Source organism: Pelophylax lessonae (genome assembly GCF_965119305.1).
Source record: "Pelophylax lessonae genome assembly, chromosome: 4".
NCBI classification, from domain to species: Eukaryota; Metazoa; Chordata; class Amphibia; order Anura; family Ranidae; genus Pelophylax; species Pelophylax lessonae.
Genome location: NC_138771.1, coordinates 572,664,376 through 572,690,220, shown reverse-complemented (window position 1 = coordinate 572,690,220; position 25,845 = coordinate 572,664,376). Strand labels below are relative to the sequence as shown.

General features: G+C 42.0%; 1 protein-coding gene across 1 annotated transcript in view; it reads left to right on the top strand.

Annotated features, from left to right (window-relative positions):
- NSD3 (nuclear receptor binding SET domain protein 3) overlaps positions 1 to 25,303 on the top strand; it is a 253,610-nt gene extending 228,307 nt beyond the window's left edge. Inside the window, exons 19-23 of the mRNA XM_082255234.1 lie at positions 5,460 to 5,576; positions 12,403 to 12,544; positions 14,814 to 14,920; positions 16,815 to 17,019; positions 24,514 to 25,303. Coding sequence (XP_082111360.1) covers positions 5,460 to 5,576; positions 12,403 to 12,544; positions 14,814 to 14,920; positions 16,815 to 17,019; positions 24,514 to 24,752 — 810 coding nt within the window. The 3' untranslated portion in view covers positions 24,753 to 25,303. The remainder of the gene's footprint in view (positions 1 to 5,459; positions 5,577 to 12,402; positions 12,545 to 14,813; positions 14,921 to 16,814; positions 17,020 to 24,513) is intronic.
- The last annotated feature ends 542 nt before the right edge of the window (positions 25,304 to 25,845 follow it).

Here is a 25,845-nt window from a genome sequence, read left to right as displayed (position 1 = left end):
TGATATCTAATGTTGATGGTTTTGACATCTATGAAATATGTATTCCTGTTTGAATGATTCTTGTTCACTTTTTTATACAGAGATATGATTAGCTCCCGATGAAGCTTTATACATAAAGCGAAACATGACGAGCATCGTAAATACCCACCATCCACTGTCCTAATATAGTAGGATTTTTTCTCCTCAATTCGTGTATATCATGATATGTACTTATTGTGTTCTCCCTTGAGATATATGCACTTTCATTGTTGATTTTAATATATTTTTTCTAATAAAATGTTTTTTATCTAAATCGTGCCTCTAAAGTCCTTGCCTGGTTCACACTCAAACTTTCTGTCCCAAGGGCCAATCTTCCATCCTGGTTTACAGTTGCTGGCTTTCCCTTTCAGGGAAGGTCTGCTGTCCCAAGGGCCAATCTTCCATCCTGCTTTACAGTTGCTGGCTTTAACAGCTTGGCTGTTGAACGCCAAGTACAGAAGGATAGAGGCTTGTTTGAATCTGTGATTCCTGCGCTGCTAAAGGCTAGAAAATCTACCTCTAGGAAGATCTACCATCGTACTTGGAAGACCTACATTGTGTGGTATAAGTCTCTTGGGGTTCCTCCTTTACTTTACCTCCAACAATGGGTTGAGCAGCGCCTGGCCTTGGGTACCATTAACCACTTGCCGACTGCCTAACGTAGATCCACGTCAGCAGTCAGCCCCTCACAGGCAAAGCGACGTAGGTCTACGTCGCTAGCCTGTGAGGCTCTGGGGAGCGAGCGCGCGCCGCCGGAGGCACGCTCCCGCTCGCTCACGGACCCCCCCCCGCGCGTCCGCCGGGCACTCACGATCGTCCGTTAGAGCGGGAGAAAGGCAGGCGGCTAATGTAAACACAGCCGCCTAATGTAAACACAGCCGTCTGTCATTCTCCCCTGTGTAAGAATAAAGATCATACGGTTCTACTATGTAGGACCGTTGATCTTTGTTCTTACACAAGTAGCCACATCCAATCACAGTTAGAAACACGCCCCTAGGGACACACTTAACCCCTCCCTCTCAAATAAAGTTAACCCCTTCCCTCCCAGTGTCATTTTTACAGTAACAGTGCATATGTATAGCACTGATTACTGTAGTAATGTCACTGGTAACCCTAAAAGTGTCAAAAATGTCAGTCAAGGGTCCGATCTGTCTGCCTCAATGTCGCAGTCCCGCAAAAAAAAATCGCAGATCGCCGCCATTACTCGTTAAAAAAAAAACAACAAAAATGACAAAAATATTTCCCTTAGTTAGTAAATGCAATAACTTTTGCGCAAACCAATCAAAATACGCTTTTTGCGATTTTTTTTTTTACCAAACATATGTAGCAGAAAACAAATTGTCCTAAAATGTTAAAAAATTTTGATTTTTACATTTTTTTGGGGGAATTTTATATAAAAAATTTGAAAATTATTGTTATTTTTGCAAAATTGACGCTCTTTTTTTGTTTATAGTGCATGATCAAAAAATCGCACAGGTGATCAAATACCACCAAAAGAAAGCTCTGTTTATGGAAAAAAAAGGACGTGATATTCGTTTAGGTACAGCGTCGCAAGACCGGGCAATTGTCCGTTAAAGCAACGCAGTGCGAATCGCAAAATAGGCCCTGGTCAGGAAGGGGGTAAAATCTTCCGGGGCTTAAGTGGTTAAGGGCCAGGTTTGGGCCTTGGCGGTTTTCTTTCAACGTTTATTGGCCACTCTTTCCTTGGTGTGTACCTTTATCCAGGGAGTTTGACAGTTGTCTCCTCCAGTGCGGTCTCCATTGCCATTGTGGGACCTCAATTCGGTTGTCAGTTCTCCAGAAACCTCCTTTTGAAAATATTCGGGAGGTTCCCCTGCTTACGTTGTCCCAGAAGGTGGCCTTTTTGGTGGCTATTACTGCTGCGCGCAGTGTGTCGAAGCTGGTGGCAGCATCTTGTCGTTCTCCCTACCTGGTGGTTCACAGAGATAAGGTGGTTCTTCGTCCCTGTGCGTCGTTCCTACCAAAGGTCGTTTGATTTCCATTTAAATAAAGATATTGTGTTGCCTTTCCTATGTCCAAGGCCCAAAACATCCTAAGGAAATTGCCTTGCATTCCCTGGATGTGGTTCGGGCAATCAGGGTGTACCTGGCAGCTATGGAGTCTTTTAGGAAGTCAGACTTACTATTGGTGCTCATGGATGGACCTCTGAAAGGGTTTGCCGCTTCTGCTGTGAATTATTTCCAGATGGATCAGACAGACAGTGATTCAGGCCTATTCCTTTATGGGTAATTTTCCTCCTTTCCCTGTTTAGGCACACTCTACTCCGGCCCTTAGCGCCTCCTGGGCCTTCCGCCATCAGACGTCAGTGCTGCAGGTTTGCTAGGCAGCCACCTGGTCGTCTGTGCACACTTTTACAAAGTTTTATAAGGTGGATGTGTTGGCATCTGCGGATGCTTCTTTTGGCCGCAAGGTTTTGCAGGCTGCTGTTTAGAGGACCTGGTCCTCTTTGAGGTGTATTGTTTTTTTCAGGTGAGCTCCAGTTGTTTGTGGTGTAGCTCCATGTTACCTGGTTGGCTATGGTTTAGCCTTGGGAATTTTTTCTTGCTGTTCCCACCCCTCATGTTTGACACTGCTTTGGGATGTCCCAATGCTCAAGAAGATAAAGAGTTGTCTCTGTCAATGAACGAAAGAGAAAATGGGATTTTTGACTTATCGTAAAATCCATTTCTCTGATGTTCATTGACAGACACAGCATCCACCCCTCTGTGGAGTTGGCTTTCTTCTAACACTGCTTGTAACAATACTGAGTGCCTTTAGCTGAGAGTGGGAGCATACTCCCTGGGACTGCCCCATAGGCATAGTCAAGCTTTTTCCTGCCTAGTGTCCTACTTCTGTAGGGGGCAGTATAACCCAATGGTCATGAAGATAAAGAGCTGTGTCCGTCAATGAAGATCAGAGAAATTTTACGGTAAGTGGAAAATCCCATTTTTCTTGCTGTGCTGCCTGGTGCAGCTGATACAGAAACAAAGAAGAGTTTGCATGTTCTGAAATGCAGAATGCATTGAAATTCCATTCACAAGGGGCATACATATAATGTCCAAAACAGGTGGTAGAGCTGGAAACTCAGGCTGCGATATTGAAATATAAGGCACAAAACGGTAAGTCAGCACTCTAGAATCCACTGAAATCTAAAATACAGGCAGTCCCCAGGTTACAAACAAGATAGGTTCAGTAGGTTTGTTTTTAGCCACTTGCATACTGGGCATTTTTACCCACTTTCTGCCCAGGCCAATTTTCAGCTTTCAACGCTGTCACACTTTGAATGAGAAATTGTGCAATCATGCAACACTGTACCCATATGAAATGTTTATCATTTTTTTCACACAAATAGAGCTTTCTTTTGGTGGTATTAAGCCCCCGTTCACACTAAGGCGACCTGTGAGGCGACCTGGTCGCTGCAGGTCGCCTCCCATAGGGAAGCTGCGGACCCGTTCTAATAGGAGCGACACAAGTCGCTCCGACTTAGAAAAAGGGTCCGGAGCTTCTTTGGGGCGACCAGGAGGCGACCGCCATAGACTTCAATGTTATGAAGTCCGTGGCGGCCGCTCCGAGGTCGCGGCGCGCTGCTCGCACCGCGATCTCGGAGGTCGTCCCGGGAAGTAGCGTCGCGTGTATGTGAACCGGCGCTTAATCACCACTGAGTTTTTTATTTTTTTGCTAAACAAACAAAATAATTCAGAAAATTTTGAAAAAAAAACAAACATTTTTCATAGTTTATTATACAATTTTGCAAACAGGTAATTTTTCTCCTTCATTGATGTGTGCTGATGAGGCTGCACTGATGGGCACTGATAGGCGCTAGTAAGGCAGCACTGATGGGAACTGAAAGGTAGCACTGATAGACACTGATAGGTGGCACTGGTGGGCACTGATCAGGAGGCACTGATGAGGCTGCCCTGATAGGTGGCACTGATAGACGGAACTGATAGGCGGCACTGATGGGCACTGGGGGTTTTCACTGATAGGCAGCAGAGATATGTGACACTAAAGATAAGGCACTGATTTGCTGCACTGATAGGTGGCACTGGTGAGCACTGATCAGCAGCACTGATAGGCACTGGTAGGTGGCACTGGTGGGCACTGATTAGCAGCTCTGGTGGGCAAATGTTGGATCCGATGTCCCTTTTATAGAAGCTGGTTATTGGCTTTATTCTTTTCTCCCCATGCTCTCAGCGTGAAGAAAAAAAAAAGCTGATAACCGGCTTCTGTTTACATTGTGTAATCGGCTGTCACTGGTTGACAGCTGATCACGTGGTAAAGGGCTGTGCTTGGCCTTTAACCCTGATCTGTGATAAGTCGAGTCCCCATGCTCCATGGACTTCCTCCTGGCATTTTTAGCCTGTGCTGTAACCATTATTCGGCTATAGCGTGGGCTGGAACAGGTTAAAGAGGAGCTCCAGGCTCCCCAAAAACAATTAAATGTCGCAGCTACAAATACAGTAGCTGCTGACTTTTAATAAAGGGACACTTACCTGTCCAGGGATGCAGCGATGTCCTCACCCAAACCGATTGTTCAATCAGCTTCGGGTGCAGGCATCGGCATAGCAAGTAAGAGAAAGAAAAAGTGAAGTCTTGGGGGTTTTCGCAGCCGGTTCCCTACTGCTCATGCCTAACCCCGCTGCTCCTAGTGATTGGTCTATAGTCTTCTGGGACCTGTCATGTGTCTTAAAAGGCTACAGGGGTAGGAGGATGGCCAAACTTCCGGAGCTGGAAGTTGGAGCAGGTACCTGTCAAAACTAGGTACCTGCTCCCCCATCCCCCCCAAAAACTGCCAAATGTGGCAGCTGAAAAAGGGAGGGTGCAAACAAGTTGAACTTCCCTTTTTGGGTGGAGTTGAAAGTTGAAACAGATACAATTTTTAGGTGTAACTCCAGCCAAAAAAAATATTTTTAGGTTTTTGAATAACATAGAGAAGGGTTACCACCCCTGTAACGTGTTTTGCTGTTTATGCTTCTGTTCAGAAGATTTCATCTCACTTTCTGTCTCTGTGACAATTGGATTTTGAAAATTTTGGGTTGTGGTGGAAACAAGGATGGTTGATAAAGCTTCAGTGGAGACACCTTTTTCCCATAATAAATCTTATAGGAGTGAATTTCCCTTCCTAGGGGTACATTTCCTCTTACTTCCTCTTACCTCCTCTTACTTCCTATTCCTTACTTCTCTGTTTGTAAGTATGAGTCGTATGTAAGTCAGATGTAACTCCGGGACTGCTAGTATCAATTTTTCATCCTCAACAATGTTAGGCATTCAGGCAAACAGGAGCAAGTTCTTATTGCTACTGCTGCAGTAGTCCAGACTCTTCACCATACTGTTTTTTGATTACGTTCCTCATGTGGAAGAAACACTGTTGAAGTTTCGATAACATAAGATTATACTGTATTTGCTCCTTTCTAAGAATTGTATTTGTTGGTTTGTTTCAGGGCGAGTTTGTGAATGAATACGTAGGGGAGCTGATCGATGAGGAAGAGTGCAGACTTCGCTTGAAACGATCCCATGAAAATGGAGTCACCAACTTCTATTTGCTTACTGTCACCAAGGTGAGAATAGACTTATAAGAAGCATTTATAGTATTTTGTTGTACTTGTGTAATTGATGTCTCCGCTTCACACTCTGGTTCCACCTACTACCTGATACTTCATTGTTAGGGTCACACCAATGATGTTGTGTTTTGTTTTCTTTTTTGGTGACAAAGATATATTCTGTGTTTTGGTGCATTGCACATACTGGAGTTGATGTACTAAAACTGGGGAGTGCAAAATCTGGTGCAGCTGTACACGGTAGCCAATCAACTTCTAACTTCAGCTTATTCAATAAAGCTTTGACAAAAAAAAAAAAAAAACCTGGAAGCTAATTGGCTACCATGCACAGCTGTGAATAAAATGATGACAGTTGCAAATTGTTTTTATGTTTTACAATATTTGAATATCTGCTTATCAAATGCATATTTTCAAGAAAAAATACACTAAAATGACAAACACAATATAACACCCAATTTTTTGGTAAAATATAAAAGATAGTGTTGCATCAAGTAAAAAGATACCAAACATGTCAAGCCTCAAATCTGTACAAAAAAAGAAAAATGTACCCAAAATTGTCCATAGGTATCAATTTAAAAGTCTTTACAGGTTATCAGTTTGGATTTAACTGTGATCGATGGCCATATAATTATTTCTCTCACTATGATATTCACGACGATACCTCACATGTGGCGCAATTGCAGTTTACCCACGTGCACACCCTGTGCCTGCATTTAAATTTGCATGTAAGCACAGGATAAATGGAATGATTTTACATGTTTTAACTTTTTTTTATTTATATTATTTTAAATTCATTTTTTACCTTTTTTTTAATAATTTTTCTTTTTTGCTATCTTAATAGGGCTAATAGGTCGATGCGACCCTTCTCACTACTGTAAAAGTGATTGAACGGCTGTAAAGCCACCCAAATTACTTTTACTGAACAGTCAATTGCCAGCTGCAAAAATGATACCAAGCTTATAGTGACAGCTGCAGCTATATGTTTGTTATAGCCATTGGAAGTCCAGGATGTTTTATAAACCGCCTAAGGGTGGCAAATAGTTAAAGTTCACTTTTTTATACATTTTTGCAATAAAGATAACAATAAAAACAAAACAGTTAAGAGAACATTACAATAAAATCTTGAAAAATCTTGACCTTTGATTTTGGGATACAAACAGACCATTGGATATCACTTGGCAACATAAATCTAAAATACGTACCAATTTAAAATACGTGTATATCCACTAATGAGATGCTTGAAAAATCATGTCAAAAAAATATACAGTATACAAGGCTTCTGCTGAGATAGGAGGGCCCTCCTATCTCAGCAGAAGTTTTGTCAGAGGAAACGCATCAGAGAGGAGGCGTGTCGCGCCACCACAGACGTCACGCATTGCCCGATCAGCAGCCGGGCATAGGCGGACTCGCTGGTACTCTTGTTTGTTTCCCCGCAACTTATGTAAGTGTATGACCTTTATTAATAAATTATTCTCGGGGGGTATTACACTATTGTCCGCTTATTCCTTGTCCCACATATGACATCTTGGGGAGTTAATAAGATCACGGACGCACATTGTTAGCGGAGGAGACCATTGGTATCCGATCAACAGAAGGGACGTCCACATAGGAGAATCTCCTGTGCCTTGATATACATGCCATCCGGTAAGAGGCCATCTTGCATCATACCACAGGGTGGAATTGCAGTGGAAGTTTCCTCCTTTCCAACTGATTGATTAGAGTTTTACTCTGCGCCTAACCTTATCCTATCTGGTAAGGAGGAAAGCCTGTCGGTGGTGGGAATCTTTGTTTCACTGGAAATATCACTTCAAGTTCCTTCATAATTTTTTCACTATATACCACTTGGTGAAGATTTGTTTGGACTTTGTGGACTCTCATTAGTTTTTGCACTCATTTGAGTTTCAATTTTCACTGAATCACACTCACCTTGGTTTATTGTCATTTGTATATGCCAATTTATTGTACACATTGTGTATACTGTGTGTGCCTTTATGGCAATTTATTCAAATATTGTTTAGCCCACCTATTTTTTCAACATTATTTTTCACTAGGTACAGTTCAGGTTGCAGCTTCACTCCTATCAGCGCACCCACATTTTGTATTTACACATAGACATTTGACTGTCAACTGTGATCAGCTGTGGCCATTTTGATTAGCTCAGCATGAAAAGAGCTTTCCTTTAGCTAGGAACCAGTAGTCCCTAGTAGTGGAGCTGAAGCAAATAATCAACTATGGGTGGCAAGGCACTGTCAAACGATCTCCGGGATAAAGCTGTGGACGGTCACAAGTAAGGAGATGGATACAAAAAAAAATTCAAAGGCTTTATTAATGCCTGGAAACACAGTTAAGTCTATTATTAAGAAGTGGAAGGTATTTGGTACAACACAGACCCTCCTTGAATCAGGATGTGGCTCAAACTGGACGATCGAGCCATATGGAAACTGGTCAAGAGGCTACCAAGAGCTCTACAGCAACTCTGAGGCAGTTGCAGGAATTTATGACAAAGAGTGGTCATTGTGTGCATGTGACAATATCACAAATTCTCCACAAATGTTGCTTGTATGGGAGGGTTTCAAGAAAAAGCCACTCCGCAAGAAAGGCCACATGCAATTACCACTGAGCTTTGCCAAAATGCACCTTGAAGATTCTGAGGCCACATGGAAGAAGGTGTTATGGTCAGATGAGACTAAAATTTAACTATTTGGCCTCTATACCAAACGATATGTCTGGTGGAAATCCCAATACAGCTAACCATCCAAATAACACCATTCTTACAGTAAAGCACAGAGGTGGTAATATCCTGGTATGGGGGTGTTTCTCTGCAGCAGGGACTGGGGCACTTGTCAGGATAGAAGGAAAAATAGATGGGGCAAAAAAACGTCAAATTCTTGAGGAAAATCTGCTGCCCTCTGAAAGAAAGTTGTCAGTGGGTAGAAAGTTTACCTTCCAACATGACAATGACCCAAAGCACACAGCAAAATTGAGTACACAGTGGTTGAAGGAGAAAAAGGTGAATGTTCTTCCATGTTCTTGCATGGCCTAGTCAGAGCCCAGACTTAAACCCCATTGAAAATCTGTTGAATGACTTAAAGACTGCAGTCCACAAAAGGTCACCATCAAATTCCACTAAACTTGAGCAGTTCTGCAAGGACGAGTAGGCAAATATTGCAAAGTCTAGATGTGCAAAGTTAGTAGAGACATATTCTAACAGACTAAAGGCTGTAATTAAAGCAAAAGGTGGTTCAACAAAATAATGACACAAAGGGGTGATCCTCTTTCCTACTCAGTGATTTTGTTTTTGATTTTTTTTTTTTCTGACATGTTGGCGTTATATCTTTCACTTGGATGTTATAATTTGCAATTTGTAAATACAGCTGGATAAAACAAAAACTGTGTATGTCTTCATTTCAGGATGCAAAGCAACAGCATGTGATTATTTTATAGGGGGTGATTTTTTTCCATACCCACTGTATATAATATAAAAAAATTATAAATGAATGTAAATATACACTGCCTGGCCAAAAAAAAAGTCGCCACCAAAAAAAAAGGTCACACGCACGTTGGACCGCCTTTAGCTTTGATTACCGCATGCATTCTCTGCGGCATTATTTCGATAAGCTTCTGCAATGTCACAAGATTTATTCCCGTCCAGTGTTTCACCAAGATTTTGTATTGATGATGGGAGAGTCGGACCACTGTGCAAAGCCTTCTCCAGCACATCCCAAAGATTCTCAATGAGGTTAAGTTCTGGACTCTGTGGTGGCCAATCTATGTGTGAAAATGATGTCTCATGCTCCCCCTAATTACGGTCATCGAGCGCATGCAGACCATCAGCTACACGCTAGGCCGCGAAATAGCCCCACCGGACAGGGGCTGCCCAGCGAGTTAAACCCCCTTGCTGGGTCACATACTACTGGGCACCTGGTCTGAGTCGCAGCGTTCCCCTGGCCGACAGCTCCCCACTTTGATGGCGAGGGGTTCTGTCTGGAGCGGTACCTGCATGCGTGGCCCAGTCGCTGACAGGTGTGTGGTCTTCCATGGGGGTGAGCGATGAAACTGTTTGGAGTCCACATACCTGGTGTCCCCCCTTTTTTGCTGTGTTGGGCCATTGCTCCCGCAGGGATCAGATCTCCCTGGGAGCCTCATGGTGTGGTACACAGTGGCCATTTTGCCGTGGTTTGGTCTTCGGGTGTGGCGACCATGTTTTTGGGACCAGTAGACTTCTCTTGAGTGACTATTTTCTTGTGGTCTAGTGACAATTTTTCGTTGGTTGACCAGGCTAATGTAATGCACTGGCACATAGCGGCAGCCATTGTTTTAAAGCTGCGTGGCAGTAAACACTTCTCCTTGGCCCCTCCTCCATTTCTATGGTGGATTCCTGGGCTTCCTCCTCTCAGGACGCTTTCTGCACGTGGTACATCTGGTGCTTCTACTGCTGGTGACTGGCACTCCTCCCGTGGGGTGGTGAGTCCTGGTGGGGTGTCCCGTTCTCTGCTGCAGTGCGGGAGTTCAGGCTCTGTATAGGTGGGTCCTCTGGTGGTGCCAAAACCTTTTGGACTGTGAATTCCCCCTTTTATTCATGGAGCCTAAGGGGCACATCTCCCCACTTGATCCCCTCCTCGAGGCAGAAGGTACCTCGGGGGCTCAGGTCCTTATGTTTCCCGGGTGGAGGTGGCGTTTGGGTGACGTTTTCATCTGCTGTGTCGGTGGTGGGAAACCCCCAACATAAATCTCTTGGCATCTCTGCTCCACAGGAAGGTTCAGGGGTTTGTAGCAAAGTCACGGGATCCTCTAGTGGACACCACAGATGCCCTGGAGGTGCCGTGGAACCAGCATCGTCTGATTTACTCCTTCCCTCCTCTCAAGCTTCTTCCATGGCTCCTGTGCAGGATCGAGGCAGAAGTAATTCCCGTCATTCTGGTGGCCCCAGACTCGCCCATTCCTGGTATGCCGACCTAGTGTGGCTGGTTGCAGACGTACCATGGAGACTGCCTCTCAGGGAGGACCTGTTGTCCCAAGGGCCAATCTTCCATCCTGCTTTACCATCGCTGGGTTTGACGGCTTGGCTATTGAGAGCCAGGTGTTAAGGGATAGAGGTTTGCCAGGGTCGGTGATTCCGACTATGCTGAAGGCAAGGAAGTCTACCTCTAGGAAGATATACCATCGTACTTGGAAGGCGTACATCTCATGGTGTAAGTCAGTAGACGCTCACCCTCGAATCTTTTCGGTGGCTCGGATTTTGGCTTTTCTTCAACGGGGTGTAGAGCAGAAGTTGGGCTTGAGTACCATCAAGGGCCAGGTGTCTGCCTTGGCGATTTTCTTTCAGCGGCCTCTGGCCACGCATTCACTGGTTCCTACTTTCATTCAAGGGGTTCGACACATGTCTCCACCAGTGCGGTCTCCTTTGCCACCGTTGGATTTGAACTTAGCGCTCTCTGTACTTCAGAAACCTCCAATTGAGAATATTTGTGAGATTCCCTTGCTTGAATTGTCCCAGAAGGTGGCCTTTATGGGGGCTATCACCTCTGCCTGCAGGGTGTCGGAAAACTGGTGACTTTGTCTTGTTGTACTCCCTATATGGTGGTCCACAAAGATAAGGTGGTTCTTCGCCCATGTCTGTCGTTCCTACCTAAAGTTTTCTCTGACTTCTATTTGAATGAGGACATTGTGTTGCCTTACTTGTGTCCCAGACCTTCTCATCCCAAGGGTTTGCACACCCTTCTTTGCACCACCCTGATGGGGTTTGGGCGATTCAGGTGTATCTGGCTGCCACTGAGTCGGAGGTCAGACTCTTTTTTTGTGAATACAGACGGACCAAGGAAGGGGCTATCTGCTTCCATTTCCAGGTGGATCAGACAGACAGTGATTCAGGCCTATTCGATCAAGGGTCGGGTTCCTCCTTTCCCTCTGACTGTGCACTCTACTCAGGTGCTTAGTACTTCTTTCTGTCATTAGGTGTCAGTGTTGCAAGTTTGGATGGCAACCACCTGGTCATTGATGCACACTTTCTCAAAGGTTTATAAAAGTGGACATGTTGGCAATCTGTGGATGCTTCCTTTGGTGGCAAGGTTTTGCAGGCTGCTGTTTAGAGAGTCTGTTCCCTCTCTGGGGGTGTGTTTTTCAGGTGGGGCTCCGGTTGTTCTTGTTGAGCTCCTGTTACCCGTTTTGGCTTCTTGGGTTTAGCCTTGTATTTTTTGTTCCACTCCTAAGTTTCCTTTCTGGCACAGCTTGGGGACATCCCTATGATTCTGAATATTGAGCACTGTGTCCATCAGTGAACAAAAGAGAAAATATGATTTTTTTTACTTACCGTAAAATTCCTTTCTCAGAGTTCAGTGGTGGACACAGGACCCACCCCTCTATGGAGTTTGATTATGTTACTTCTCATGCTGCTTGTTACTAAACTAAAGGCCTATAGCAGAAGTTGGAATTATACCAACTAGGACTGCCCATAGATGTAGCCAAGTTTGTTTTTTTTGCCTAGTGTCCTCCTTTAGGGGGTTATATAACCCTATGGTGCTAAATATGGAGCACTGTGTCCATATTCACCCAACTGTGGAGTTGGGTGATAGAAATGTTTGCTTCCTGAACTAGTTGGATGGTTTTTAGCATTACAAGTCTGATACATTTAAATAGCTTGACGTGAAATTTCTGTGAAGAAACATATCTGAATAAGACATGTATGTATAAACAGGATTTTAAAAAAGCATCTAGTTTTTTGAGAATGAGCAGAGTACAGTTTAAGATATGTTAGGTGTGCATTATTTTGATTTTCTGTCATCATCTATTAAATTGATTGTGCCTCTTTCTGTCCGGTGAATTTCAGGATCGTATCATAGATGCTGGCCCTAAGGGGAATTATTCCCGATTCATGAATCACAGCTGTAACCCCAACTGTGAAACCCAAAAGTGGACAGTGAATGGCGATGTGCGAGTGGGACTGTTTGCTCTTTGTGACATACCTCAAGGTACAGCGATTTAACCATTTCTACCCCATCATATAATTTTGTCCTTTGGGGTTTAGTTACTGTTACTGGATAACACATAACTTAGAGGGTCTTAATGATTTGTTAAAAAATATTTCTTTTTTTAGAGGTAATGTTTACCTAAAGATTTAGAAGATGATACAGTGGGTTTTCTAACTGAGACAACTCTCATTAACACAAAAAAATATGTTAGCATATTTAACAGGTGTAGGGTTGAAAATGCACTGGAAGACTGATAGTGACACAGTGCTTATCTTGAATGAGTCTTAAAGTTCCCCTTTGTACACTAAGACTCCATTCACATTAGCGCGTCTCCAAAGTCAAAGTCACATGATTTCTGGAGCACGACTTTGATACAACTTTGATCTGACTTCACATTCTCTGGACCAAAGTCCCATCAAAAGTTGCACCAAAGTAGTGGAGGCACCTTTTCAAAGCCCCTACGACTTTAACCACTTTAAGACCGGAAGGATTTGCCCCCTTAATGACCAGGCCTTATTTTGCGATTCGGCACTGCGTTATTTTAACGGACAATGTACGAGCCACCCTGCCGCCCTATATATATATATATATATATATATATATATAGTAAGCGGTCGGCAAGTGGTTAAGTCACACCGATTTGAACAGATGGCGTTGAAAAGAATAGGCTGTGACTTTAATGTCCAAAGTCACATTACAAGTCGCACAAGTGTGAATGGAGCCTAAAGGGCCTTCAGTGTACCTCATATGCCCAAGGTTTCTACTGGGAGCACAATCCTTAAAAGAAAATGCCGGGATCTCTTGTGTTTCGGACATTTGTCCCCAGCGCATACTGCACCATATGTTAATAACACTTGTGCACCATCCAGCCTTTTGCAGCCACAGCAGTGTTCAGCCTCTCTTAATTTTTTTCAGGCTGGCTAGATCATGGCTGGATGGTGCTTCCACCCACACAAATACGCCGGGATTTCATGCACAGTGGCTGAACGCCCAGTGTGCATGGGCCCCATAGCTGACAGCATAGTATAACATTGCCACGGTTTGCTAAAGAAAAAAAAAAGTTGCATGGCAGTGAATTACGCGGTAACAAACGCATAAATTAAATTAGTGGTTCTCAACTTTAGTGAGGCCCCAGGACTTGGTAAAGTTCTTTCAAATTCTTCCATACCCCAACAATTAAAAAAAAAAAAAAAAAAAATGTTTGATATCATACAATAAAAGAAGGCAAAATATATATTTAAAATATAATCAAAAGAGAGTAAGGATAGGTTCACACTATTGCAGGTGCAAATTACATGTGTACTTGCACTTGGAGACATCCACAGCCAGAATGCTCTGCTGTATATCAGATGCATGGGTGCCATTAATTCTTAATGCATGCGAAAAAGCAGCAGGTTTTTGGGAGCCATGCCACCACATTTTAAAAGAAGGGTCAGGGACTTTTTCAATGTTACTGAAATCAAATGTGATGACTTCATTAGTTTACTTTTTTTTAGGGAAAAAAAAGCTTAAAGAAGGAAAAAGAATGCAGCCGCCTAATGTAGCGATTGGTAAACTGCAATGTTTTATGTTTCGTTTTGTTTCTTAGCAGACTCCTCACCCCTTTCCTTCTTTTAGTTCTTCACTCCTTAGCATCTCCCTGCATTACCCATAAAAAATTTCCTGCTGCTGTTTTAATATGCCAGCAACTACAGGAATGCTTGTATGTGGGTTGCTGCTGGGAGAGGGGGCAGCGTTACACAAATCCAGCACTGCAGCAGCTGCCAGAGTCCTGAACTCTCTAGAACATAGTGAAGCCTGTGAGGTTGATGCTGCCTACTTACCAGCAGTAAGCACCGCAGTGGCAAGGAAGTAGGGAAAGCACTTAGACAGTATCTTTTAGCATGAATAACAGCAGGAAGGCCACAGACCAGCAATTGAGAAACACAGGTCTAAATAATCTACAGTGTTAAAGGTAGCAAACATATTATTGAAGTGATGCCTTTATTTGGCTTATAAATAATTACTATTAATGCAACCTTTCCAAGTAATTAAGACTAAATATGCCTTAGAATGGAGTGTCAGTGTTCAGAAATCTTTTACTTGTTTATATTTTTAGTTATCTAGTAAAAAGTATGAGTTTGACAACACTTGCTATTAGGTTCCAGATAAACTGATGGAACCTACTGTATGTAAAAATGATACTTGTGTTTCCTGGGTGATGGAATCAAATGCGAAGAAACATATACAGCCGTGCATCTGAAATCTTCCAAACATTGTATGTTTCCAGGTACTGAGTTAACATTTAACTATAACCTTGACTGTTTGGGAAACGGTCGAACAGAGTGTCATTGTGGTGCAGAGAACTGCAGTGGTTTCTTGGGGGTACGACCAAAAGTAAGTGGGCCTCTCATCCTGTCAGTTATACCACTTAATGTTTTTCTTTGATTATAAAATGTTGGATAGTTTCTATGAAGATCTTGCTAAGCAGGACTTGGTAAGAAACTTTCTAGAACACTTAACTTGTTGCACTACATAGACTGTTGATTATAGAATGTTGGATACTTACTATGGAACTCAAGCTTAGCAGGACTTGGTAAGAAACTTTTTCTAAGTCGTATGCAAGTTAAAATGAACTACATAGACTGATTAGTCATACGAGTTTAGTTTGAAGGATACATGTATTTGTATATGTCAATATGCAATTCTGGTATTCACTGGGCTGCAGATGGGTCAAGCCATACATAATAAAACTAGTCTGGTTGCCCATGCATGTGTGCCAGAAGTAAAGACATGGACCAGCAAATTGTTTGGAGATTCTATATGGCCAAGCGCCTCAGCATCTCAGCATGTTTAAGGTTCTAGGACCTGCTAGCGCCATCTTCAGGACGACTGAGAAATGAAAGTTACCTTTAATTGCAACAGGGTTATCTATTTAGTTTTTAGCTCCTGCAGAGGCTGGGGCTAGAGTGACTGTTTTGTTGTACCTCTGTTATTTACACAGAATGCAGTGACTTTAATGTTTTGTGCATTTACACGTATATTGTGCACTCCCCTCCCCCCCAATCCCCAACACATTTTTTCTTCTCTGTCCTCGATCCAGCAAGATATCACCCACAAAACATCTGAGCTGCTTGCCAAAATCTTCTGAACTGGGCACTTGCAGAGTTCACTCTCCATTTAATCCTATAGAGCAGGGATTCCCAAACTACAGCCCTTCAGCTGTTGCAGAACTACACATCCCATGAGGCATTGTGAAACTCTGACATTCACATACTGTACATGACTAAGGATGATGGGAATTGTAGTTCCTGAACAACTGGAGGGCCGTAGTTTGGGAATCCCTGCTATAGTGAATTCCTACTCCACTGGAGCATGGACCTCAATATTCACAGCATTGAATGGGGCTACTGTGCAGAAGATTTGACTAATAGGTTGGCGACTTCATGGGTGATATCTTGCTGGTTCAATAACAGGGGAGAAAAAGACTGACAGGGACAGTACAATATAAGTGCAAGGGCACTAAAGATATAGTTACCCTTTAAAGTTAAAGGAATGATAAACACTCTTACCTGCACCTTGTATTTTACACCTGCATAAGATGTGCTTTGATTATGTAGTTTCATGGTATAATTTGTTGTCCTGTACAAAAAGTCTATAGTAGAGTAAATCAGCTTGGCTGTGCACAGACTAATGCATGTCTGTCTGTAATGTGAGATTCCTGTGAATTAGCTACATATCACACAATCCCTGGGTCTGTCAGTCTAGAGCGCTTGCGGGTGAGAACTACACAGGAATTAGATCTGACACAGAAACAAGTAGGCAGAGCATTCACAGACACACATAGAGCTCATTCATACAGTTTGGAGATTATGTGTTTCATCACATTAGCATTCCCACATTTGTGATGCAACACAGATAGGATGGTGAGGCATAGATTGGATGCTGCGTTATCCAGAACAGGAAGTTGTCCTGTTCCCTTGGTGCATAAGGGACAGGCTGGCTGCAGCAATACATGAACCTAGGGCAATCGATTAGCCATGACACTACAAACTGCAGCCATAACATGTGAGCCAATCATTACAAGGTAAGGCAAACAACACAGAATATGATTACACTAACGCCTAATTAAAACAAACAAAAAAAAAACATTTGAAAGTTTAAAATTTTAAGCTGTTAAAAAACAAAGACATCACAATTTTAAATCAGAATGCACTATATAGTGCTATATCTCTGTTGTCTATGGTACATTGTTATAATCTATAAAGTGTTGTGTTTCTTCATTATGCAGACAGCTTGTGCTACAGCAACGGAAGAAAAGGCCAAAAATGCCCGCTTGAAAGCAAAGAAACGCAAAATCAAAACTGAGCAGAAACAGATGCATGAAGATTTCTGTTTCCGCTGTGGTGATGGAGGGGAGTTGGTAATGTGTGATAAGAGAGACTGTCCTAAAGCTTATCATCTCCTCTGCCTTAACTTGACACAGCCTCCCTATGGTAAGCCCTGTGAATTAGATTTATGTAATATTTGTGTTATAGGGTTTCCTCACATTCTGACTGAACACTCTCCCATCATGTGTTCCTATCTTTTTTTTAATTTTTGCCTTTTTTTTTTTTTTTTTGCTATTTGTTTTTTTTTTTTCCTTTTTTTAAACCCTTTAGGGAAAATCTGCTGTTTTCCTATATCATCAAACTGTTTATGTATAGGTGCATATACACCGATCAGCCATAACATTATGACCACTGAGAGGTAAAGTGAATAACATTGATGATCTCATTACAATGGCATCTGAAAGTGGGTAGGATGTTAGGCAGCAAGTGAATATGTTGTCTCTAAAGTCGATGTGTTGAAAACATTAAAAATGGGCAAGCATAAGCTTTTGAGCAACTTTGACAAGGGCATAATTGTAATGGCTAGACAACTGGGTCGGGGTAACTTCAAAACTGCAGTTCTTGTGGGATGTTTCCTGACTACAGTGGTCTGAACCTACCAAAAATGGTCCAAGGAAGAAAAACTGGAGGCAGGGTCATAGTTACATAGTTAGTTACATAGTTAGTGAGGTTGAAAAAAGACATCAGTCCATCCAGTTCAACCTATGATGCGTGCTTGTGTTTGCTGTTAACCGTACATTGTATACCCCTGTATGTTGTGGTCTCTAAGGTGCCCATCTAATAGTTTTTTGAAACTATCAATGCTTCCTGCTGATACGACTGCTTGTGGAGGAGAATTCCACATCCTTACCGCTCTTACAGTGAAGAACCCCTTACGCATTTTAAGGTTAAACCGCCTTTCCTCTAGTTTTAGTGAGTGGCCATGTGTCTTATTGTATTCCCTTACTCTGAATAGTTTGTTCCTTATGCTAGGGTCGCCAGTACTTATTTGTACATTGATATCATATCCCCCCTCAATCGTCTGTTCTCCAGAGAGAATAAGTTCAGTGCTTGTAGTCTTTCCTCATAGCTGATGTCCTCCATTCCCCTAATTATTTTTGTTGCCCTTCTCTGGAATCTTTCCAATTCCAGCACATCCTTCCTGAGGACCGGTGCCCAGAACTGGACAGCATACTCCAGATGTGGCCGGACCAGAGTCTTGTAGAGTGGGAGAATAATCTCTTTATTTCTGGAGTGAATCCCCTTTTTTATACATCCCAGTATTCTGTTGGCTTTGCTTGCAGCGGCTTGGCATTGCATGCCACTGCCAAGCCTGTTGTCTACCAGTACCCCCAAGTCTTTTTCCATCCTAGACTCACCCAGAGGTTCCCCCCCTAGTGAGTAGCTTTCTTTCTGGTTTCTGGCCCCCAAGTGCATTACTTTACATTTTTCAACATTAAACCTCATCTGCCATGTAGTTGCCCACCCCGTTATTTTGTTCAGGTCCGCTTGTAAGGTTTCCACATCCTGCCCAGAAGATATTGGCAAGCTTAGTTTAGTATCATCCACAAATACTGAGATTGTACTAGATATCCCCTCCTCTAGATCATTTATGAATAAATTAAACAGGATTGGTCCCAGGACCGAACCCTGGGAGACCCCACTTTCCACACCCGCCCAATCCGAGTACTCCCCATTAATCATCACCCTCTGGACTCTCCCCTGGAGCCAGTTCTCTATCCAGGTACTCACCTTATGGTCCATACCTACCTTCCTTAGTTTGAACAGTAAGCGTTTGTGGGGAACGGTGTCAAAAGCCTTTGCAAAGTCCAGATACACCACATCCACAGGCTTACCTTTATCTAGATGGCAGCTCACTTCATCATAGAAGGTTAATAGATTGGTTTGGCAAGAACGATTTTTCATGAATCCATGCTGATTACTACTAATAATAAAAAATAGGATAGAAAAAGATGGGGCTTTGCAGGCCAGTGGGAGTAGAAGGATCAGACCCAAAACCAATTTATATAAAACCAAGATACATTTTATTGATGGTTACAGGATAAAACTACACATGGACAACCATGTATACTCAAAAAACAACAGACTGACATACAATACTAAAATCAAACATTGAGAGTCACTAGCAATATAGAAACCAATCCCTTAGGGGGATATGACCAGAAAAAAAGCCTGTGTAGGGTGGAGAGTGGGTCTCAAGCTGGATTCGGTCAAAGTAGGTCCCCACTACTACTAATAATACCATTTTCATTACTAAAGTCTTGTATGTGGTCCCTTAACATCCCCTCCAAAATCTTGCAGACTACAGATGTTAGGCTGACCGGCCTATAGTTACCCGGGATACACCTCGGCCCCTTTTTAAATATTGGTACCACGTTGGCTTTTTTCCAATCAGCTGGCACCATACCCGTCTGTAAACCATGGGTCATGGGTGGCCAAGGCTCATTATTACATGTGGTGAGCGAAGGCTGGCCTGTGTAGTCTGATCAAATAGAAGAGCTGCTGTAGCTCAAATTGCTGAAAAAGGAAGAGGAGGAATCTACAACCTCTGTGACAACTGTGTGTGTAAGGGATGATTTTACACACAGAGCTGTCACAGATCCCCACTCAGTACACCAAGCACCCCTGTCCCTATAAATTATCTGTCAATGTCCCTATAAACCTGTACCAAAGCATAAAACGTGTCACAGTGCCCCATCACATCTGTACAGTGCACAAAACATCTGTCACAGTGCCCCATCACATCTGTACCAGTACACAAAACATCTGTAAGTGTCCCATCACATCTGTACCAGTGCACAAAACATCTGTCACAGTGTCCCATCACATCTGTACAGTGCACAAAACATCTGTCACAGTGCCCCATCACATCTGTACCAGTACACAAAACATCTGTCACAGTGTCCCATCACATCTGTACAGTGCACAAAACATGTCACAGTGCCCCATCACATCTGTACCAGTACACAAAACATCTGTAAGTGTCCCATCACATCTTTACCAGTGCACAAAACACCAGTGTCCTAATGAACATCTGTACCAGTGCAAAAAACATCTGCAATAATGTAGTGTTTCATTGTGACATCAACATCTGTCAGTGTCCGCCGGTGGACAATCAATATCTGTCATAGTGTACAAGTGCACAAAAACATCTGTTAGTGTATCAGTGTCCCACTAATAAATAAAAAAAAACATTTAAACCCCCCCCCCCCCCCCCCGTGCTCGCGTGTAAAGGTGAACGCACATGTTGGTCCCATACGTATATGGAAACAGCGATCGCACCACATGCGAGGTATCACCGTGAACGTCAGAGCGAGAGCAATAATTATAGCACCAGACCTCCTGTGTAATTTTAAACTGGTAACCAATATGGAGATTTTTTTTAAATAATGGAGTTTGGTGCCCTTTTCACAAGCGTGCACAATTTTGAAGCGTGGTATGTTTGGTATCTGTTTACCCGACGCAACACCATATTTTATATTTTACAAAATATTTGGGTATTGTCTCTGTGTGCTTTGAAATTCAATGAAATGTATTCATGCATCAGTGTGAAAAATTTAATTAGTAAAACTGCTGCGCAAATACCATGTGATATAACAATTCGCAAAACCCACCATTTTATTATCTAGGGCCTCTGCTACAAAAATGTATAATGTTTGGGGGGTTGAGGTCATTTTCTAGCAAAAATACAGATTTTTTTACTTGTAAACAAAAAGTTTTGAAATAAGGCCTGGTCTTAGTGGATAATGCCTAAAGGTGCTCCTTGAATGTTGCGCTTCTCTATGTGGCTAGGCTGTGAAAAAGTCTCACACACATGGTATCGCCATAATTAGGATGAGTAGCAGAATGTGTTTTGGAGGTATGCCTATGCCGTGGGTGAGAAATATAGTAACTTGTTAAAATGACATTTTTGTGTAATTTCTTAATTTTCCAAAAATCTGTGGGGAAAAATTACAACTTCAAAAAACTTGTCATGCCTCTTACTAAGTACTTTGGACTGTCTATTTTCCAAAAAGGGGTAATTTGGGGATTATTTTTACTGTCTTGACATGTCTTGACTTGCCTCAAGAAATGAGATCAGGTGTGATGAATTTTCAACGATTGTTACCATAGCTTGTAGACTCTATAACTTTCACACAGACCAAATAATATACACTGATTTGGGTTATTTTTACCAAAGAAATGTCGCAGTATACATTTTGGTCCAAATTTATGAAGAAATTTACTTATTTGCAAAACATTTTAATGGAAACTAAGAAAAATGCATTTTTTTCAAAATTTGTGGTCTTCTTTCATTTGTAGCACAAAAAATAAAAACCCCAGCGGTGATTAAATACCACCAAAAGAAAGCTCTATTTGTGTGAAAAAAATGATATACAGTAAATCTTATGTGGGTACAGTGAGTAATTCTCATTCAAAGTGTGACAGAGCTGAAAGCTGAAAATTGGCCTGGGTAAGAAGTGGGTAAAAGTGCCCAGTATTGAGGTTGTTAATTAATTTAAATAAAATATTGGTATGAAACGGAAAGTGCTATGATGATTTATCTCTTTTGAGCCTTGGATGAAAACATTCCTTAAGGTGGATGAGGATGGATGTGGGTAGAACTTCCTGGGAAGTGCTGAGTGGGAAACCAGTCATGGCTATACCAACCATGGTTTAAGGGGAAAGCACATCTTGAACTAAAACATATTTGGGTCATATTTAGAAGGTGAGACCATATGTATGTCAGTGAGGGGGATTGCCCAATAAATGGTGGTTACTATCATTGTGAGATTACGAGAAGCTTTTTTTATACAGATAAGTGCAAAATAAGGACACCGACATGAGTATGATTGCATGGACTATATTTATTGAAGGATTCACATTATTTATTATAAGTTTATTTTATGTACAATATTTTTATTTTAATAATTGTTTGTAATTGTATGTGGTTCTGCGTAACAATTATGTCAATGCAGCGTGGCACTGGTTTATTATTCGAATGCTTACAGAGGTTTAGTGGAGTCCATGTCTCGATGAGTCTTGGCTGTTTTGGCAGCAAAAAGGGGACCTACCCAAGATTAGGTGGGTGGTCATAATATGGTAGGTGGTCATAATGTTCTGGCTGATCGGTGTATATCCCCCTGCATTTGCCAATTACTTTGAGTGTATATGTTCTTATCCATACATACTATTAGGTTGTATATGTGATGCTCTGTTTACACTTCCTGGGGTATTGACCTCTATTTCTAATCTCTGGGCGTATGTGTGTCTTCCTCCTGTATTGTTGGAATGTGGAACTACATACATATTTTTAGTATACATATTAAATACCTAATTTTTTGGTGCAAACACCCTATTTGTTTAAAAGACAACAATTTCAGCTCTCACATCCCTGTACACACCCCTAAGGAGTAGAAAAAATGTAACATCTCTGATATGGGCCTGTTTATTCGGCAATACATTTGTCAAAAAGTGGAGTTCCAGCCCAAAAGTAGAACTTCCACTTTAAGTGCTCCTGGCCCCCTGACGTGCACATCGGCATGTCATTTTTTTGGGGGGGCAGGAGCGGGTGTACCTAGATTTAATAGGTACCCACTCCCCCTTAGGCGGCTCGACCGAAAGTTCTCCTCTCCCCCTCCCTCCCTGCAATCTTCTGGGACACGTCACAGGTCCCAGAAGATTGCCCGTCCACTCAGGACGCGAAGCGCGACTCACACATGCGCAGTGCGTACCCGGCCCACACGGGAAGAAGAGGGAGATAACCGAGGCTCCCACCGGCCGCATCACTGGACCATGGGACAGGTTAGGTGAGTGTGCATTTTTTTTAAAAGTCAGCAGCTACACTTTTTGTAGCTGCTGACCTTTAATAAACACCAAAATGGGTGGAACTCAGCTTTAATTGTATTTAGAGTGTAAGCAACCCTCAGTGCAACTTATAACATACAAGTGAAAGATATAACACCAACATGTCAGAAAAAAAATTAGAATCACTGAGTTGGAAAAAGGATCACCCCCTCTCCTAAAAATGGCTAATCACCTTCTCAATGCCACACAAAGCCATTTGACTTTCAACTATGATTTGCTGTAGTCATTATGAATTAGCTCAGCATGAAAAGAGCTTTCCTGGAGCATTTCACTCCCTGGTAGTGCAATTGAAGCAAACAATCAACTATGGGTGGCAAGACGCTGTCAAAAGATCTCTGGGATAAAGTTGTGGACAGGCACAAGTCAGGAGATGGATACAAAAACATTTCAAAGGCCTTATCAATGCCTAGAAGTCTATTATTAAGAAGTGAAAGGTATTTGATACAACACCGACCCTCTCTGGATCAGAAAGAACCAAGAGGAATCTGGTCAGAGAGGCTACCAAGATACCTACAGCAACTCTAAAGTAGGAATTTATGACAAAGAGTGGTCATTGAATGCATGTGACAACAATACCACAAATTCTCCACAATTGTGGCTTGTATGGGAGGGTTACAAGTAAAAAGCCACTCCTTTAGAAAGGCCACATGCAGTCAACACTGAGCTTTGCCAAAACACACCTTGAAGATTCTGAGGCCTCATGGAAAAAGGCGTTATGGTCATATGAGACTAAAATTTAATTATTTGGCCTCAACACCATATATGTCTGGGGGAAATCCAATACAGCTCACCATCCAAAAAACACCATTCCTACAGTAAAGCATGGCGGTGGTAACATTCTGGTATGGGGGTGTTTCTCTGCTGCAGGGACTGAAGCACTTATCAGGATAGAAGAAAAAATGGATGTGGCAAAATACCATCAAATTCTTGAGGAAAATCTGCTGCCCTCTTCAGAGTGGACAAATATTCTAAAGTCCAGATGTGCAAAGTTAATAGAGACATATCCTAATAGACTAAAGGTTTTAATTAAAGCAAAAGGTAGTTCAACAAAATACTGACACAAAGGGGTGATCCTTTTTCCAATTCATTGATTCTGTTTTTGAATTTTTGATTTTTTTTATGACATGTTGGTGTTATATCTTTCACGTGGATGTCCTAGGTTGCACTTAAATACAGCTGGTTAAAACAAAAACTGTGTCTGTCTTCATTTCAGGCTCCAAACCAACAAAATGTGATTCTGTTAAAGGGGGTGATTCTTTAGCCACAGTATATGGTGGTTACCGCTCCTCCCTACTCCCTAACTCCTGCTCCATTTTGGGCGACAATTGCAGCAAAACCACACTGCGCTTGAGGTGCCATTAAAAATGATCGGCACCCAAAAACGCATGGTACATTTTGCCACTATTGCAGTGTGATTTTGAATCGCTGGGCAGAATTGCTGTGATTTTGCCCGCAATCCAAAATCGCCAGTGAGTTGAACTAGTTTTGCCCATAACTACTTGTGAATTGTTACAAAGTATTACAGTCTGGACACTGAGATGGAGAAGACTGAGGGAATGCTTCCTTCTACCTGCAGCATGACATTTCTGTTAAAGGCAAAGTCACTGAACTGGAGCACAAGTACAGTCTTTTTGAAAAATTATACTGTTGGTATATATAGCAAAACGTCAGGAATTTATCCACGAAGTCTTGTAAAGTTACTGAAAAGTCTGTGTCAATGCTTGCTGTAGTGATTCTGCTCTCTTTTTTCAGGGAAATGGGACTGTCCGTGGCACCAGTGTGACAAATGCGGATCCACCTCTTCATCCTTCTGTGAATTCTGCCCTTCCTCTTTCTGCAGAGAGCATGATAAAGGAGAATTGACAATCTCATCCCTGGAAGGGAGACTGTGCTGCTCTGAGCATGACCCCAAGCGCCCAATGGCATATGGAGAGAAGAAATTGAAATTTAAAATCGAGCATGAGGAATCCTCATTCCCAACAGAGTTTTAAAAGAGATGATGCACTTCAGATTGAAACCTCTTCTTGTTCATACAGTGTGAACTCTCCCCTTCCATACGAGGCGGGGATGCGTAATGTGCACATCGTGTTTTATTGCCAGGATTGAATTGTACATGACCTATTAGTGTCATTTCCTTGTTCTTAGAAACTCATCTTTTTTATTATTATTATTTTAATGGTGGAATTGGTCTCCCTCTTTTCCCCACCGTTGTGGTCAGCAAGTTGTATTTATTATATTTATTATATTTTTTATTTTTCATCTGGATGATGAAAAAAAAATTGGCTTGGGCAACCAACTTCCCCAGTTTTAGGTATTTTGAAGAAAGAAACAGAAAAATGTCCTTTTTCTAATCTTGAACATGTATAAAATTAATGGATCCTGGATAAATTCTAGAATGTTCTTTTAAAGAAAAAAAAACAAAAAAAAAAAACGGTTGCAGCAGGAATTTAAGGCATATGTTTACCTGTCTCTTAAGAGTATATGGGAATTCAACAGATTATAAACCCCTTTGTGTCTCCTGGTGGAATACAAGAGCAGGACATTCAGTGAACGGATGCAGTTATATATACAGAAAAACAGAACAAAGCAACAATGTCTGCCTAACGTCTTCGTGAAGTGAAGAGGAAAGCAGAGATCCTATGTTCCCTGTGACTTTAATGGATATGTTCTTGGCCTCCTATCATTCTCCATCCTTCTGATACGACCTCTTTGTTAGTGATCAAGACCTAAATGGAAATTCATCTGCTAGGAATTGAGGGTAAATAACTGTCCTCTTGCATTGATATTGGCATATACACATTAAATCTTTAGAGGATGCTCTTGTCACCCCTCTGGTACATCATTTATTAAGTATTAAAGAACAAAGCAAAAACCATGAAATGGCACGATCACTGTTCTGACAGTGATCCTTCTATAGGAAAAATATCCTATTACTATAAAAGGGTTCACAATAGGATGGACAGTGACATTTACCAGCGACTTCACATAGTCTTTTTTCTACAATTCTGTAAAAGGACATGAAGGGAATTTCAGCTGTCACTTTAATATAACAGTATGGTCAGTTGTTTGTGCCTGTACATGAGT